Source organism: Chiloscyllium plagiosum, chromosome 4, assembly GCF_004010195.1.
Source record: "Chiloscyllium plagiosum isolate BGI_BamShark_2017 chromosome 4, ASM401019v2, whole genome shotgun sequence".
Classification (NCBI taxonomy): domain Eukaryota; kingdom Metazoa; phylum Chordata; class Chondrichthyes; order Orectolobiformes; family Hemiscylliidae; genus Chiloscyllium; species Chiloscyllium plagiosum.
The window spans coordinates 89,212,160-89,229,312 of NC_057713.1; the positions used below are offsets into that span (position 1 = coordinate 89,212,160).

General features: G+C 39.9%; 1 protein-coding gene across 1 annotated transcript in view; it reads left to right on the forward strand.

Annotated features, from left to right (window-relative positions):
* Window positions 1-17,153, forward strand: part of LOC122549492 (collagen alpha-1(IX) chain-like) — a 54,052-nt gene that overhangs the window by 8,628 nt on the left and 28,271 nt on the right. Inside the window, exons 4-11 of the mRNA XM_043689351.1 lie at window positions 3,476-3,520; window positions 3,610-3,663; window positions 3,762-3,815; window positions 3,940-3,993; window positions 9,609-9,680; window positions 9,770-9,805; window positions 10,705-10,749; window positions 10,839-10,871. Of these exons, the coding sequence (XP_043545286.1) occupies window positions 3,476-3,520; window positions 3,610-3,663; window positions 3,762-3,815; window positions 3,940-3,993; window positions 9,609-9,680; window positions 9,770-9,805; window positions 10,705-10,749; window positions 10,839-10,871 (393 nt within the window). The remainder of the gene's footprint in view (window positions 1-3,475; window positions 3,521-3,609; window positions 3,664-3,761; window positions 3,816-3,939; window positions 3,994-9,608; window positions 9,681-9,769; window positions 9,806-10,704; window positions 10,750-10,838; window positions 10,872-17,153) is intronic.

Genomic DNA, 17,153 nt, shown 5'->3' on the forward strand with positions numbered 1-17,153 from the left:
ATTTTAGTCAGTTCCTCTCTCGTGCCCTCATAATTACCTTTATTCAACTGTAACACCATTGCATCCGATTTTGCCTTCTCCCTTTCAAACTCCAGACTGAACTCTATCATATTTGGTCGCTACTTCCTAAGGGTTCCCTTACTTTAAGATCTTTTATAGAGTCTGGTTCATTGCAAAGCATTAGGTCCAGAATAGCCTGCTCTCTTGTGGGCTCCATGACAAGCTGTTCCAAAAAGCCATCCTGTAAGCATTCCATGAATTCCCTTTCTTTAGATCCACTAACAACATTATTTACCCAGTCCACCTGCATATTGAAGTCTCCCATGATCAATGTAACCTTGCCTTTCGGACATGCCTTCTCTATTTCCCGGTACATGTTGCGTCCCTGGTCCTGACCACTGTTAGGAGGTCTATACACAACTCCAATTACGTTTTTTTGCCTTTGTGGTTCCTCAATTCCACCCACACAGACTCCACAGCATCCGACGCTATGTCATTCAATACCATAGATTTAATTTTGTTCTTAACTAACAAGGCAACCCCACCCCCTCTGCCCACCTCTCTGTCTTTTCGATAAGTTGAAAAACCATGGAGGTTTAACTGCCAGTCCTGACCCCCCTGTAACCAAGTCTCTGTGATGCCTACTACATCATAATCATTCATTATTATCTGTGCCATTAGTTCATCGGCTTTGTTATGTATGCTACGAGCATTCAGGTAAAGTGCCTTAATGCTAACTTCCTTATCATTAGAGATGTTGGAAGTCATATGTCCTAAGTTATCCTTGCTTTTTACTACATTCTCAGTCTGCCTCAATTTTAAATCCGCCTGGAAACATTCTATCCTGCTGCTTATCTTGCCATCTACCTCCATACTCCCTGTCGCTTTCACTTTCCCTTCCCCCCAACTAAGAAGTTTAAAGTCCTACTGACCACCCTATTTATCCTCTTCGCTAGAACATTGGTACCTGATCGGTTCAGGTGGAGACCGTCCCAACGGTACAGATCCCCCCGTTCCAAAACTGATGCCAATGCCCCATGAAGTGGAATCCCTCTTTCCCACACAGATTTGGCTTTAATGATAAAGCAGACAGTTATTATGCAAAAGAAATAAAAATAAAATGGAATAAACTAAATTATTCATTTTTTAAAAAAAGTATGAAATCCATACGCACAGAAAAATACAACCCCATCTATCCGAACACCATCGGAACTGAATCATCAGCGATCACTTCAATAGGGTTGACATTACTATTTCTTCCAAATGCTTTTCAATGTTTACTCTATCGAATGGTAAAGCTCACTCAATGCAAACAAATCCCCATTATCACTCTCTCATATTGGCTGAAATAAAATAAATACTTATAGATTAATAATTAATCTCTTCTACACATTAAGATCAAAACTCACACTTCACTAGTTCAAGCCCAAATTCCAAAATAAATAATACTAAAAATATGCAAATCACACATAACTTACATTGTCAGTTTGAAACTGTGCTCAAGGCATGTTATTTTAGAGTATTTTGGTAAATTGTAAACAGTTCTGGCCCTACATAGGCAACACAGACTTCTTAGTAACATCCACTGCTCCTCAACTATAATCCATATACAGTATTGTCAGTTGCAGTAAGTATGGTGTTGAACTTATTCAGTTAAAAGCAGACAACAAAATTAAAACAGTTTATACTATTCACTTACAAAACCAATGGAACCTGATAATTAAATTGTAGGTTTGGTGGTGAGACAAATCCCTGTTAATGTTACTAACATCTATGTATGTAGAATACAAGAGCCCTTTGAGGGATTTCTGTTTCCTGTACAAATAACATACATGTCCCTATCCAATGTTATATGAGACATGCACAATAGTAAGTGTTGCATATATGCGTAGTGTGTGAACAGAAGGTGACTTCTTACTAAATTTAAGGACATTAAGAACATAACCTTTTAAAATCGTAAAGTCATACAGCATGGAAACAGATCCTTTGGTCCAACCAGTCATAGTGTCATAGAGATATACAGCATGGAAACACACCCTTCGGTCCAACCCGTCCATGCTGACCAGATATCCCAACCCAATCTAGTCCCACCTGCCAGCACCTGGCCCATATCCCTCAAAACCCTTCCCATTCATATACCCATCCAAATGCCTCTTAAATGTTGCAATTGTACCAGCCTCCACCACTTCCTCTGGCAGCTCATTCCATACCCGTACCACCCTCTGTGTGTGTAAAAGTTGCCCCTCAGGTCTCTTTTATATCTTTCCCCTCTCACCCTAAACCTATGCCCTCTAGCTCTGGACTCCCCGACCCCAGGGAAAAGACTTTGCCTATCTATCCTATCCATGCCTCTCATAATTTTGTAAATCTCTATAAGGTCACCCCTCAGCCTCCAACGCTCCAGGGAAAACAGCCCCAGCCTGTACAGCTTCTCCCTATACCTCAAATCTTCCAACCCTGGCACCATCCTTGTAAATCTTTTCTGAACCCTTTCAAGTTTCACAACATCTTTCCGATAGGAAGGAGATCAGAATTGCACGCAATATTCCAACAGTGGCCTAACAGCCGCAACATGACCTCCCAACTCCTGTACTCAATACTCTGACCAATAAAGGACACTTCTCAGCCCATTGGCCCATCTGGTCCAGATCCTGTTGTAATCTGAGGTAACCCTCTTGGCTGTCCACTACACCTCCAATTTTGGTGTCATCTGCAAACTTACTAACTGTACCTCTTATGCTCACATCCAAATCATTTATGTAAATAACAAAAAGTAGAGGGTCCAGCACTGATCCTTGTGGCACTCCACTGGTCACAGACCTCCAGTCTGAAAAACAAACCTTCACCTTCTACCTTTGAGCCAGTTCTGTATCCAAATGGCTAGTTCTCCCTGTATTCCATGAGATCTAACCTCGCTAATCAGTCTCCCATGGGGAACCTTGTCGAACGCCTTACAGAAGTCCATATAGATCCCAGTTGGTCATGTTTCCAAAGTCAACTAGTCCCACCTGTTGTGCTTGTCTTGTATTTCTCCAAACCATTCCTATACATGAACTAATTCAAATGTCTTTTAAATGTTCGCTGGCAGTTCATTCTACACATGAACCACGCTCTGAGTAAAAACATTGCTCCTCGTCTTTTTTAAATCTTTCTCCTCTTACCTTAAAAATATGCCTCCTAATTTTGAACTCCCCCATCCTAAAGAAACAACTCTTGCTATTTACCTTATCTATGTCCCTCAGGATTTTATAAACCCAAATAAGATCATCTCTTAACCTCCTACACTCCAGTAAAAAGGTCCCAGCCTTTCCAGTCTATTTTTATAACTCAAACCCTCCATTCCTGTCAGCATCTTAGTAAATCTTTTCTGAACCCTCTCCAGTTTAATAACATCTTTCCTATAACAGGGCAACAAGAACTTCACACACTATTCCAGAAGAGGTTCTTATGTTTTATTTTCTACTCTATTTCCTAGGGATACCCAGGATCAATAGGACATGTTGGTACTCCCGGCAGAAAGGTAAATGCTGTAAATTTTTAGTGCTTAGCGTGTAATGCTTCTGTGTCATGAATATATAAAGCTAATACTTTTTGTATGTTTGTTTTCAGGGTGATATTGGAATGGCAGGAAGATCTGGTAGTGATGGTATGCCAGGTGGTCATGTAAGATGAAGTTGACTTCAATACTTTTAAAATGGGCTTTGCAAAAAATATATATCCAAAAAATAAAGCACTCCAAATATCCTGTTAATTGGTTTCAGGGTCCTCTGGGAATACCAGGGATATTCGGTGAAACAGGACAAATAGGACCAAAGGTACTTTTGCACATCCAATTCAATGCATATTAAATATTTTAAAAACATATTATATTTGGATAATGATGACAGTTAACTGTTTTTCACAGGATCATTAACAGAAGAACATTTTTCTTATATTTAGGGAGATAGTGGGGATCCTGGTCCAAGAGGACCACAAGGCCCACGTGGTTTTCCAGTAAGTGTTTTGCTATTTTGCAATTTAAAATATTTTTCTAAAACAACCGAAACTTTATAGTATTTTACTTATTATTGAATTTTCTAAACTGCATCTATTCCCAACTCTGCTCAATATAAGGGGACCTAAATGTATATTATCTCACTAATACCTACTTGGTCGAAAAAAATTTAAAAATCATGTTTACAGCCCTTCTCAAGTTATTGACTGCTGCATGCTTTCCCTTGGGAAAGCCAAGAAGAGACATAAAAATCATAAACCCTGGCATAGACTAGTTGGGCCAGTTGACCTTTTCACGTGTTAGGTATTCTATCCAATACAGGTAGGCAAAAGTGAGGACTGCAGATTCCTGATTAAGGGCTTTTGCCCGAAGTGTCGATTTTGCTGCTCCTCAGATGCTGCCTGACCTCTTGTGCTTTTCCAGCACCACTCTGATCTAAACCCTATCCAATACAGGTGTTAGTGTGAGATATGGCAGCATAGCGGTTGTATGACTAGACTAGTAAGCTAGCAGCTTGGATGAATGATTTGGTGCAGGTGTGTAGAAAGCTCATCAGGAAGCTGGGGAACTTAAATGCAATTAATTAAATAAATGTTGAATTTAAAAAGCTACCATCAGTCATAGTAACCAGGAAACTGCCAGGTTTTTGTCCCAATCTATTCAGCTCACTAATGTCCTTTCAGGAAGGAATCTGCTGTCTGTCCTCACCTGGTCTATATGTGATTCTAGATTCCACAAAAATGTGAAAGATCTGGCAGCATATCTGACTTCTGAAGAAGGATCCAAGGATCCAATATACTAACTCTGCTTTCTCACCACACACACAATCATAGAATCCTTACAGCAAGACATTCGGCCCATTGAGTCCACACCAACCCTCCAAACAGCACGCCATCCAGCCATACGTCCCTATTCTATCCCTGTAACCATGCATGTTCCATGGATAATTCCCCTGAGTTGCACAACCCTGGATGCTACAGAGCAATTGAGCATGGCCAATCTAATTAAACTGCACATCTTTTGACTGTGTGATAAAATCAGAGCACGTGGAAGAAACCACACAGACATGGGGAGAATGTCCAAACTCCACACAGTCACCTGAGAGTGGAATTTAACCCGAGTCCCTAGTCTGTGAGGCAGCAGTGCTCAGCACTGAGCCATCGTGCCTGCCTGTGCTGTCAGACTTACTGAGTTTCTCCAGCAATTTCTGTTTTTAAGATTTCCAGCATCTGCAGTTCTTTGTTTTATTCCAAACAAATTGTGGCTGACTTCTAACTGCCTTCTGAACTGGCTCAGTTGTATTCAAGAAAGTCATCACCTCTTCAAGGATAATTAAGGACTAGCCATAAATGTTGGTTTTGCCATTCCATGCTTTGTGAATGATTAAAAATATATCGTTTGGGAGCTGGATTACTTCACAATCAATGTTGGTATAAATTGGTTTGACATATGATATATGAATGATGATTTGTGAAAGGACCATCAATTCAGCACCTGCTTGTTTCAGGTGGTAGGCCTCAGGCTTCCAACTCAGAAATTTGTAAGTTCAAGCCTAACTTGAATATAGAAACTAAACTGACCCTTCAGACATACATTTTACATAGCCATTACACAGCAGAGGGAATAGGACTGAATTAATTAATCTACAGAAAAACCAGCATGGACTCAATTGGCAGAATGGCCTCCTTGTTGTGTTTTATGTGTAATTCCATAATTCTATGTGCCTCAACCACAATTATAATTGAATTTTATATTCAGTTTGAGAGACAGATGAGTGGGTGCAAGACAGATTTGTTAAACTTACATAAGAGCAATTATGAGAGCATGAAAGCAAAGCTGGCCAGAATGAATTGGTAGACTAGGTTAAATTATATTTCAATAGAGATATAGTAGCAGGAATTTAAGAAGATGTTTAAGGCAAATCAGAATACACAGAATAGATACGTTCCAATAGGTAGGAAAATTTTCAAGAGATGGACCCACCGTCCTTGGTTAGCTCCGTTATCATCCCAGCTCACATTCCTATTGGCTAAGTCAGATCCCAGAATTAAATCTGGCTCAGTAGATACTTTATAAATATAACATGGTGGTCTTTCACTGAAACATAAGCACATCAGGCTGCTGATTTGGTTTTAACAATAAAATAAAATATTTCTAATACCTGGCGAACATCAAAATCCAGAGACATTTTCCTTCCCTATTAAGTCTGTAGTTAGGCTTACTGCTTCTTTTTGATTCCAATCCTGTTAATTGTGCAGTCTTTTTCTTTGACTCTCACAACTGAGATCTTAGATTTGCTCAGCTTTGAATAACCAGCTGCAGATTTCTAACCAAATACTCTGCATTTGAAGTTTACTCAAACTGAAATCCTTACACTGAGGTAACTTATTCCATTAACTGCTGTAAACAAACTTCTTTTTTTTCCCTTAGAAAAGCTATTCTTGCATCTTATCCCAGTCAGGTCATCTTCAAACAGAATTCAGAAGTTTCTAACTAAATTTTAAAAACTCAGTCCCCCTAGCTTCTGCTCAGCTATTGGCTGAATGTTTCAGTCTTCACTTGTCACAAAACCCCACAATATAAACAAACTTCCATTAGCCCTCCAGGAGGTCTTCAGCATTTGCTCTTTGAAAAGAAATAGTTTAAAATCGTGGTTCTTAAAAGACTGACCTAGTTGATTATTAAACTCCATCATTCAAATAGACCAAACCTATGTACCACTAGTTTTAAAATCTAAACTCTAAAACTCTTCTAAAAATGATAATATATAAAATGTATATCATACACCTTTTAATATAACTGGAAAGGTTAACACTAACATCAAACATAAAGAAAAAGCATATAAATGTGCAAAAAAAGGTAGCATGACAGAAAATTGGACAGTACACAAGAGCTGGGAGGTTATGCCAAAACTGTGTTTCAAATGTGTAAAATGCTGAAGTATTGTATACAGCTCTGGTCACCCCATTATAGGAAGAATGTGATTGCACTAGTCATGGAACAGAGAAGATTTACCAGGATGTTGCTGGGGCTGGACAGTCTGAGTTAAAAGGAAAGATTGGATGGGCCGGGTTGTTTTCCTTGGTGTAGCAAATGTTGAGGGGGGACCTGACAAGTTGTACAAGATTATGAGGGGCATAGATAGAGTGGATAGGAAGTCACTTTTTCCATGAGTAAGTGGAAATAATCAGGAGGCACAGATTTAAGGTAAGATATAGAAGGTTAAGTGGGGAGTTGAGAATTTGTTTCACCCAGAGTGTGTTGGGATTTTGGAACTCACTGCCTGTTGAGTTGCAAACCCATGCACTATTTAATTAGTATTTTGAAATTCACTTATGTTGCCATCACCTTCAAGGGCTATGGACCAAAGTTGGAAAATGCGATTAATATAGTCAGATCTTTGTTGATCAGCATGGCCATGATTAGCTGAATGGCCTCCTTCTGTACTATATACATCTACGAGTCTATGAGAATATATAAAAACAATATAAAATTAATAAGGAGGGAAAAATTGGAGCACAGAAGAACCTTGTCAAAAATATTAAAAACGGATACTGTGTTTCTATAAATATTTTGTGAAGAGTTAACTGATGAAGCTTCGGTCCTATGCAAAGTGAGCCTGGAGAATTAATAGTAGAAACTAAAGAGATGGCTGGTGAATTGAATAGGTATTTTGCATAAGTCTTCACTAAAAAGGATCTAAGTAACATGCCAGCTACAAATCAGGGAAACGAAGAGAAGGAAGAGCTCAGGAAAATTACAATCAATAGAAAAGTGATGCTGAGTAAATTGTTGGAGCTGTGGGCTGACAAGTGCCTGGGTCCTGACTGATGTTGTCCTAGGGTCTTAAATGAAATGATTTATGAGATAATTGATGCATTGGTTTTAATTGTCGGTAACTCCCTTGATTAGGGAAACTCCCACCAGTTTGGAAGCTAGCAAGTGTACCATTAGTATCAATCGAGGGAACCAACTGTGCATGGCAATTGGCATCAGCACGCCAACTGCTGCATGGATGTCTGATGCCACACATGGGCTTTGGATGTGTGCACAGCCTGTAAGAAAATTAGAGTTGAACACTGGCACCAACAACAAGTGCAGGAGGGCAGGATAAGGGCATCATCAGGCATGCCTTAAAAACGAAGTGTCAGTCTGGTGAAACTACAACATAAGTCTACTTACACACCAAACAGCAGAAACAGTATGTGTTAGACAGCTAAATAATATCGCAATAAGCTAAGATCAGATCTAACTTTTGTAGTCCTGTTACATCCAACATGGACGCAGCTGGGCAATTTAAGAACGCCAACTGCAGAACGAGGCTTCACAAGTAGCTCCATCAATGTTATGGAAGTCTGGAATAACAGTGCAAAAGTAAAAGCTGAAGCATTTGCAAATGTCTTCAGCAAGACATGCTGAGTGACTTTCTCCTGAGGTCCCCAGCATCTCAGATGCTTTTAATCAATTTGCTTCATCCCACTTGATATTAAAAAAAACAGCTGAAGGCATTGAATATAGCCAAGACAAATGGGGCCTGACAGCATTCAGCAATTGTCCTAAAGACTTGTGATCCAGAGCTAGCTTTGCTCCAGGCAAGCTATTTCAGTACAGCTACATGATGAATATCCATCCAGCAATGTGGAAAATTGGTTTGTTCATAAAAAGCAGGAGAAATCCTGCATGAATAATTGGCACCCTCTACCCTGCTGTCAATCATCAACAAAGAGATGAAAGGTGTCATTGACAATGCTAACAAGCAGCATTTACTCAACAATAGTCTGGGCATCACGGTGACTCAGTGGTTAGCACTGCTGCCTCACAGTGCCAGGGACCAGGGTTCAATTCTAGCCTCAAGTGGCTGTCTGTGTGAAGTTTGCACATTCTCCTCATGTCTGTGTGTGGATTTCCACCAGGTGCTCCAGTTTCCTCCCACAGTCCTAAGATAAACAGGTTAGGTGGATTGGCCATGATAAATTGCCCATAGTGTGCATTAAGTGGATTGGCCATGGGAAATGCAGGGTTACAGGGATAGGGTAGATGTGGACTTGTTGGGCCGAATAGCCTGTTTCCACACTCAAACTCTCTGAAACCTGTTTATGCACAGCCACAGTCCAGAGATGAATAGCGAGTTGGTTGGTGTATGTGTGTTGCAGGTGGGGAGAATGAATAATTAGCGGGCTTATATTTTTAAAAAAATCAAAGGCTAGCAGTAAATTCTGTGAATGTTAATTATCTACACGTAATCTGTATACTTTTGAATGTTGGCCTCAAAAACATCTGTCTGAATGTCATCTGAATTAGAAGCTTGGGTCTGGAATTCTACTTGCTCATTTATGGATGGATTACCACTGATTCCTGAAAGGGCACAGGGGAAGAAAGGAGAGGGGCAGGCAGAAAGTGGGAGGAGAAGGGGAAGGTTGAGACATGTTGTTAAGTTTGTACAAAAATACACTTTGTTTTAAATTTAACTTCCTTCAAAAGATTTTAGAAATGTGTTTTTCTGCTAGTTGGCATTGGGTAATATCTGAATGGGAAATATAGATTGATTACTGTATGCACTTGCTCTTTATCATTGCCTATTATATGTCCAATTATTGAGTATATTTTCTTCCAGGGGATGAAAGGTGATGCAAGACAAAGTGGAATACCTGGAAAACCAGGAGAAAAGGGAGTGAAAGGCTTACCGGTGAGCAAATCTATCATTGAAGCTGCAATTAGTTATAAAATAATCCCTTAAGCAAGGAGGATCTCATTTATTACATGTTTTCTTCACAGGGCCCACAAGGTGAACCAGGGCCTGATGGTGAGAAGGTAAGAATCCAGAGTGGGAGACACAGAATAGCAGAACAGTTTATCAAATATCCTGCAAAGCCTTGTCTGAACAATTTTAGTATGTATGGCGATAGAGATTGTTGTTGCTAATATTGACAGATGCTTTGCATACTGGGCTGAATATTCATTCTTGGGTCAGGACTCTGATATCAGGACCATTTCATTGAGGTCAGAGCATGCCAAGAAATCAGTTTGCCATAATTTTCCCAGCATGGCCACATCCACCTCAGGGTGAAATTCAGCTTATTGAATAACACTATTGAGTTCATATTTCCACAAGGCATTAACTTAATGTGTTAGTGCTCCACTTACCTTATCAGATTTGGGACTGTCAAACAATAAGTGTTTGTCAATGAACTGCAACAGTAATTTCAACAATCTTAAGCATTAGCCAGTGTTTTTTGCTTGTTAAAAACTAATGTGAAAATCCACAAGATAAACCGTTGAAAGCAAAATAACATTAAGTTAATATAAATAATTGTGGCGTTTTTAAAAATCCTCATGCTGCACAATACCATTTGACCATTAATGTTGGCAAGCCCCACCCCTGCCAAACTCCAGGTCAAGCTACTGTGTGACCAGACACTAGGCAGTGCTCAAGAATCAATGAGATCAGATGAATCATCCAGTATTTACTTCCCTCTCTTGGTAAACAAGTAGGACATATTGTAAACCTAATCCCCAGCATGGCAAGAACTGGAAGTGGACAGAATGAAGAATCAAAGATATGAAGCTGAATTCTACCAGAGTAGGAGCTGTTGCATCATTGGATGTCATTTTGCATAGGTGTTCTATTCCAACAAATTTGTACGAATGAATATTCAGTTCTTTTTGTCAGAATATGGAAATTCTAATTTTCCAATTTAAACTTTTAATAGGGTGAAACTGGAAAAATTGGAGTTCAAGGCAAGTCAGGACCCAAGGTATTTTATAATCAGTGACAATTAAACTGACAAAACTAATTGAAAGTTTGTAGATCTATGCATAGCTGACCTTTTTTCTCTCTATACAGGGTGACAAAGGTGACATGGGTGACAAAGGACAGGTTTGTATTTTTTATCTTTTTCAAGCAGAGGTACATATTCATTAATATGAGTCCAGGAAAATTATATTGTAAATCATTGTATAACTTTCTGTAATACAACATTCATGGGTAACTTCCTTAAAAAAAAAACACTTTAACCTGGGATCTTTCTTTCATAAACTGTTTGTTATTGTCTCAGTGATGCCATTAAATCTCAATCACACAATGTAGTGTGGAAGTATGAACAAAATTTGCTTTAAATAAGTTAACATCGATTTGACAAAGTGTGAGATGTGTTTTCAAGGGCAGATAATGAGTTAAGCACATTGGAATTTTGAACCATGACACATCAGTAAATGGAATGTTCAGGGCAGAATTGAACTATTCAGACTTGAATGGTCCCAAGTTTAATCACTGGTCTAAATCATAAACTGATTATAGCTGGAAAGATTTTAACAGTGAAATGATTATCCTGTAGGTTTGGAAGGGGTGCTGATTAGATCTCTGCTAATTGCTGTCACAAAATATTTACAGGTGACATTTGGCCCATACATTCAGAATGACCCCATTGTAATGATTCTTGACTGATTCAAGTATTTTTGGATGAACTCTGTAATTCCATTCCATCTATTCATCAATTTATATGAAGTGTGGCATGATATCAGTCCTAAATTTAATATTTATTTTAATGAATCTGTGATCTCTTGTTTTATTCTAATAATTTGGTTGAAATGATTTTTTTCTAAATTTATCTTTTCTATATCTTGTATAATTCTATAAGATGATCCTTTCAAGATCAAGAACCTAAAACTTTTTAATCTTTCCTTACAGCTGACCTCTAACTTTAGGAAAAAATCTTTTGACTCCTTGCAGCACTATTTCCAATGCTTCAATGCTCTTCTTTGTCTTGATCACCAATACAGACCAAAAGCTCAAAGTGTGGAGTAAACCAGGGCACACAAAGCTGGGTGGGAGGATGAACTGTGAGGAGAATGCAGAAATGCTTTAATGTGATTTGGACAAGTTGAGTGATGGACAGCAGATGAACAATAGTATAGATAAACGTGAAGGTTATCCACTTTGGTGGCAAAAACAGGAAGGCAGATTATTATCTTAATGGTGATAGATTGTGAAAAGGGGAGGTGCAAAATTGTCCTTTTTGCTCAGTTGCAGAAACTAAGTATGTAAGGACTGCAGTTGTTGAAGAAGGCAAAGGGTTTGTTGGCCTTCATTGCAAGTGGCTTTGAGTACAAGAGCAGAGATATCTTTCTGCTATTGTACAGAATCTTAGTGAGATCAGACCTGGAATACTGTGTGCAGTTTTGGTCTCTTTAACTGAGGAAGGAAGTTCTAGTTATGCAATGAAAGTTTGCCAGATTGATTTTTGGGACGATAGGATGAAGGGAGATTGAATCAGTTTGGACGGTATTCCCTAGAATTTAGGAAATTGATTCAGGATTCATATAAACCTAGATGGGAAAGGATATTCTTTATGACTGGGGAATCCAAAACCAAGGGTCACAGTCTAAGGATACAGGATAGGCCATTTAGGACTGAGCTGAGGAGACATTGTTTCACGCAGACTGTGGTGAGCCCATGGTATTCTCTGCTACAGAAAGCAGTTGAGACCAAAACATTGAATATTTTCACTAAGTTAGATATAGTTCTTAGGGCTAAAGGTATGAAGGCTTTGGGGAGAAAGTGGGAACAGGGTACTGAGATGGATTATCAACCATGATCACAAAGGCATCCTCCTATGTTCTGTTTATATAGATTTCTACTTTATTCTGGTTATAGAGTCATAGAGATGTATAGCATGGAAACAGACCCTTCCGTCCAATCATCCTTGCTGACCAGATATCCGATCCTACTCTAGTCCAATTTGCAGTAGTTGGCTAATGTCCCTGTAAACTCTTCATATTCATAGAACCATCCAGATGCCTTTTAAATGCTATAATTGCACCAGCCTCCACCACTTCCTCTGGCAACTCGTTCCATATACACACCACCCTCTCCATGAAAAAAATGCATCTTAGGCCCCTTTTATATGTTTTCCCTCTCACCCTAAACCAATGTCCTTTAGTTTTGGACTCCACCACCCGAGGGAAAAGACCTTGTTTATTTACCCTATCCATGCCCCTCATGACTTTATAAACCTCAATAAGGTCAACCTTCAGCCTCATACACCTCAAGGACAATAGCCCTAGCCTATTCAGCCTTTCTCTATAGCTCAAATCCTGGCAAACCTGGCAACATCCTTGTAAATCTTTTCTCAACTTTTTCAAGTTTCACAACATCCTTCCAATAGGAAGGAGGCCAGAATTGCATGCAATATTCCAAAATTGACCTAACCAATGTCCTGTACAGCCATAACATGATCTCCCAACTCCTGTACTCAATGCTCTGACCAATAAAGGAAAGCCCACCAGAAGCCTTCTTCACTATCCTATCTACCTGTGACTCTACTTTCAAGGAACTATGAATTTGCACTCCACAGTCTCTTTGTTCAGCAACGCTCCCCTGGACCTGGCCATTATGTGTATAAGTCCTGATCTGATTTGTTTTTCCAAAATGCAGCACCTTGCATTTATCTAAATTAAAATCGATCTGCCACTCCTCAGCCCATTGACCGATCTGATCGAGCTCCCGTTTTACTCTGAGGTAACCTTCTTTGCTGTCCACTACACCTCCAATTTTGGTGTCATCTGCAAACTTACTAACAATACCTCCTATGTCCACATTCAAATCATTTATATAAATGACAAAAAGTAGAAGACCCAGTACTGATCCTTGTGGCACTCCACCGGTCACAGTCCTCCAATCTGAAAAACAACGCTCCACCACCACTATCTGTCTTCGACCTTCGAGCCAGTTCTATATCCAAATGGCTAGTTCTCCCTGTATTCCATGAGATCTAACCCTGCTAACCAGTCTCCCATGAGGAACCTTGTTGAATGCCTTACTCAAGTCGATATAGATCACATCTACCACTCTGTCCTCATTAACCCTCTTTGTAACTTCTTCAAAAATCTCAGTTAAGTTCGTGAGACACAATTTACCGTGCACAAAGTCATGTTGACTGTCCATAATCAGTCCTGGCCTTTCTAAATATATGTAAATCCTGTCCCTCCAGGATTCCCTCCAACAACTTGCCCACCAATGACATCAGGTTCACCGATCTATAGTTCTCTGGCTTTTTGTTACCACCCTTCTTAAATAGTAGTACCACATTAGCCAACCTCCAGTCTTCTGGCACCTCACCTGTGACTATCAATGATACGAATATCTCAGCAAGAGGCTCAGCAATCACTTCCCGAGCTTCCCACAGAGTTCTAGGGTACACCTGATCAGTTCCTGGGGATTTATCCACTTGTATGTATTTCAAGACATCCAGCACTTGCTCCTCTATAATATGTACATTTTTCGAGATGTCACCATCTATTTCCCCACATTCTATAACTTCCATGTCCTTCTCCACAGCAAACACTGATGCAAAATACTCATTTAGTATCTCCTGCAGCTCCACACAAAGGCTGCCTTGCTGATCTTTGATGGGTTCTATTCTTTCCCTAGTTACCGTTTTGTCCTTAATGTATTTATAAAAGCTCTATTTGATGAAAGTGATCTCATGTCCCCTTTTTACCCTCCTGATTTCCCTCTTAAGTATACTCCTACTGCCTTTATACTCTAAGGATTCACTCGATCTCTCCTGTCTATACCTGACATATTCTTCCTTCTTTTTCTTAACTAAAACCTCAATTTCCCTAGTCACCCAGTATTCCCTACACCTACCAGCCTTTCCTTTCACCCTGACAGGAATATACTGTCTCTGGATTCTTGTTATCTCATTTCTGAAGAGTTCCCATTTTCTAGCTGTCCCTTTACCTGTGAACATCTGTCCCAGTCAGCTTTTAAAACTTCTTGCCTAATACCGTCAAAATTAGCCTTCCCTAGTTTACAACTTCAACTTTAGATCTGGTCTATTCTTTTCCATCACTATTTTAAAACTAAGAGAATTCTGGTCACTGTCCCCAAAGTCCTCCCCCATTGATACCTCAGTCACCCGCCCTGCCTTATTTCCCAAGAGTAGGTCAAATTTTGCACCTTCTCTAGTAGTACATCCATATACTGAATCAGAAAATTTTCTTGTACACACTTAACAAATTCCTCTCCGTCTAAACACTTAACACTATGGCAGTCCCAGTCTATGTTTAGAAAGTTAAACTCCCTACCATAACCACCTTATTATTCTTACTGATAACTGAAATCTCCTTACAAATTTGTTTCTCAATTTCCCTCTGACTATTAGGGGGTCTATAATACAATCCCAATAAGGTGATCATTCCCTTCTCACTTCTCACTTCTCACTTCCATCCAAATAACTTCTCTGGATGTATTCCCAGGAATATCCTCCCTCAGTACAGCAGTAATGCTATCCCTTATCAAAAACGCTGCTCCCCTCCTCTCTGTTCTCCCCCCACCTCCCCCCCACCCCCCGGCCAATCTTTCTAACCTTTCATGTAGCATTTGTATCCTGGAACATTAAGCTGTTAGTACTGTCCATCCCTGAGCCATGTCTCTGTAATTGCTTTGATATCCCAGTCTCATGATCCTAACCATGCCCTGAGTTCATCTGCCTTCCTTGTCTGGCCTCTTGCATTGAAGTAAATGCAGTTTAATTTTCATTCCTAACTTGTTTTCTGCTTTATTTCTGCTTGCCCTGACTGTTTGACTTGCTTCTTTTCTCAAATGTACCAGTCCCAGATTGATCTCTTTCCTCACTATTTTCCTGGGTCCCACCCCGCCCTCCCCCACCTTACTAGTTAAATCCTCCCTCACAGCTCTAGCAAGTCTCCATTCTGGTATATTAGTTCCCTCCCAATTCAGGTGCAGTCCATCTTTCTTGTACAGGTCACTTCTAGCCCAGAAGAGATTCCAATGATTCAAAAATGTGAATCCTTCTCTCCTGCACCTGCTCCTTAGCCATGTAATCATTTGATCTGTCCTCCTAATCCTACCCTCACTAGCTCATAGCACTGGGAGTAATCCAAATATTACTACCTTCAAGGACCTCCTTTTTAAGGTTTGCTAGCTGAGCTGGAAGGTTTGGTTTCAGACGTTTCATCGCCATACTAGGTAACATCATCAGTGAGCCTCCAGATGAAGCACTGGTGGTATGGCTTGCTTTTTATTATGTGTTTAGGTTTCCCTTGGGTTGGTGACACCATTTCCTGTGGTGATTACATTGCCTGTGGTGATGTCATTTCCTGTTCATTTTCTCAGGTGGTGGTAAATGGGATAAAATGTCAATGTATTTGTTGATAGAGTTCTAGTTGGAATGCCATGCTTCTTGAAATTCTCTCGCGTGTCTCTCTTTGGATTGTCCGAGGATGAATGTATTTTTCCAGTCGAAGTGGTGTCCTACATTTCTAGATGTTGTAATAGAGCAAACAGCCAACGGGGAACTTCAAACCAGCGACCACAGGAAAACAACACATACAGACCAAATACTGAACTACAGAAGCAATCATCCCAACATTCACAAACGAAGCTGCATTAGAACATTATTTCAACAAGCCACCATGCACTGTAGCACAGAGGAACTACTAAGAGCAGAGAAGAATCACTTATAGTGTGTTCAAAAAGAATGGGTATCCAACGAGCACGGTGATTTCTCAGCAACAAACCCAAACAAGCAGACAAAACACGTCCAGAAACCTAAGCCACTCTCCCCTACATCAAAGACATCTTGGAAATGACTGCCAGACTACTCAGACCTCTTGGCATCAGGATAGCCCACAAACCCACCAATACACTAAAACAGCAACTAATGAACTTGAAGGACCCTATACAGACAACAAGCAAAACTAATGTCACTTGCAAAATACCTTGCAAGAACTATAAGAAACACTACATTGAACAAACAGGCAGAAAACTAGCCACCAGGGTACATGAACATCAACTTGCCACAAAAAGACATGACCCATTCTTACTAGTATATTTACATACAGATAAGGAAGGGCATCACTTCGACTGGGATAACACATCTATCTAGGACAAGCCAAATAGAGATGTGCACGAGAATTCCTGCAAGTATGGCATTTCAATCGGAACTCGATCAACAAACACTTTGATTAGGATCCCATTAACCACCCCCTGAGAAAAAGAACAGGAAATGATGTCACCAACCCAAGGAAGTCTAAACACATATAAAAAATGTGGCCCATACCACCAGTACTTCATCCGGAGGCTCACTAATGATATTACCTAGTATGGTGACAAAACATATGAAACCGAACCTTC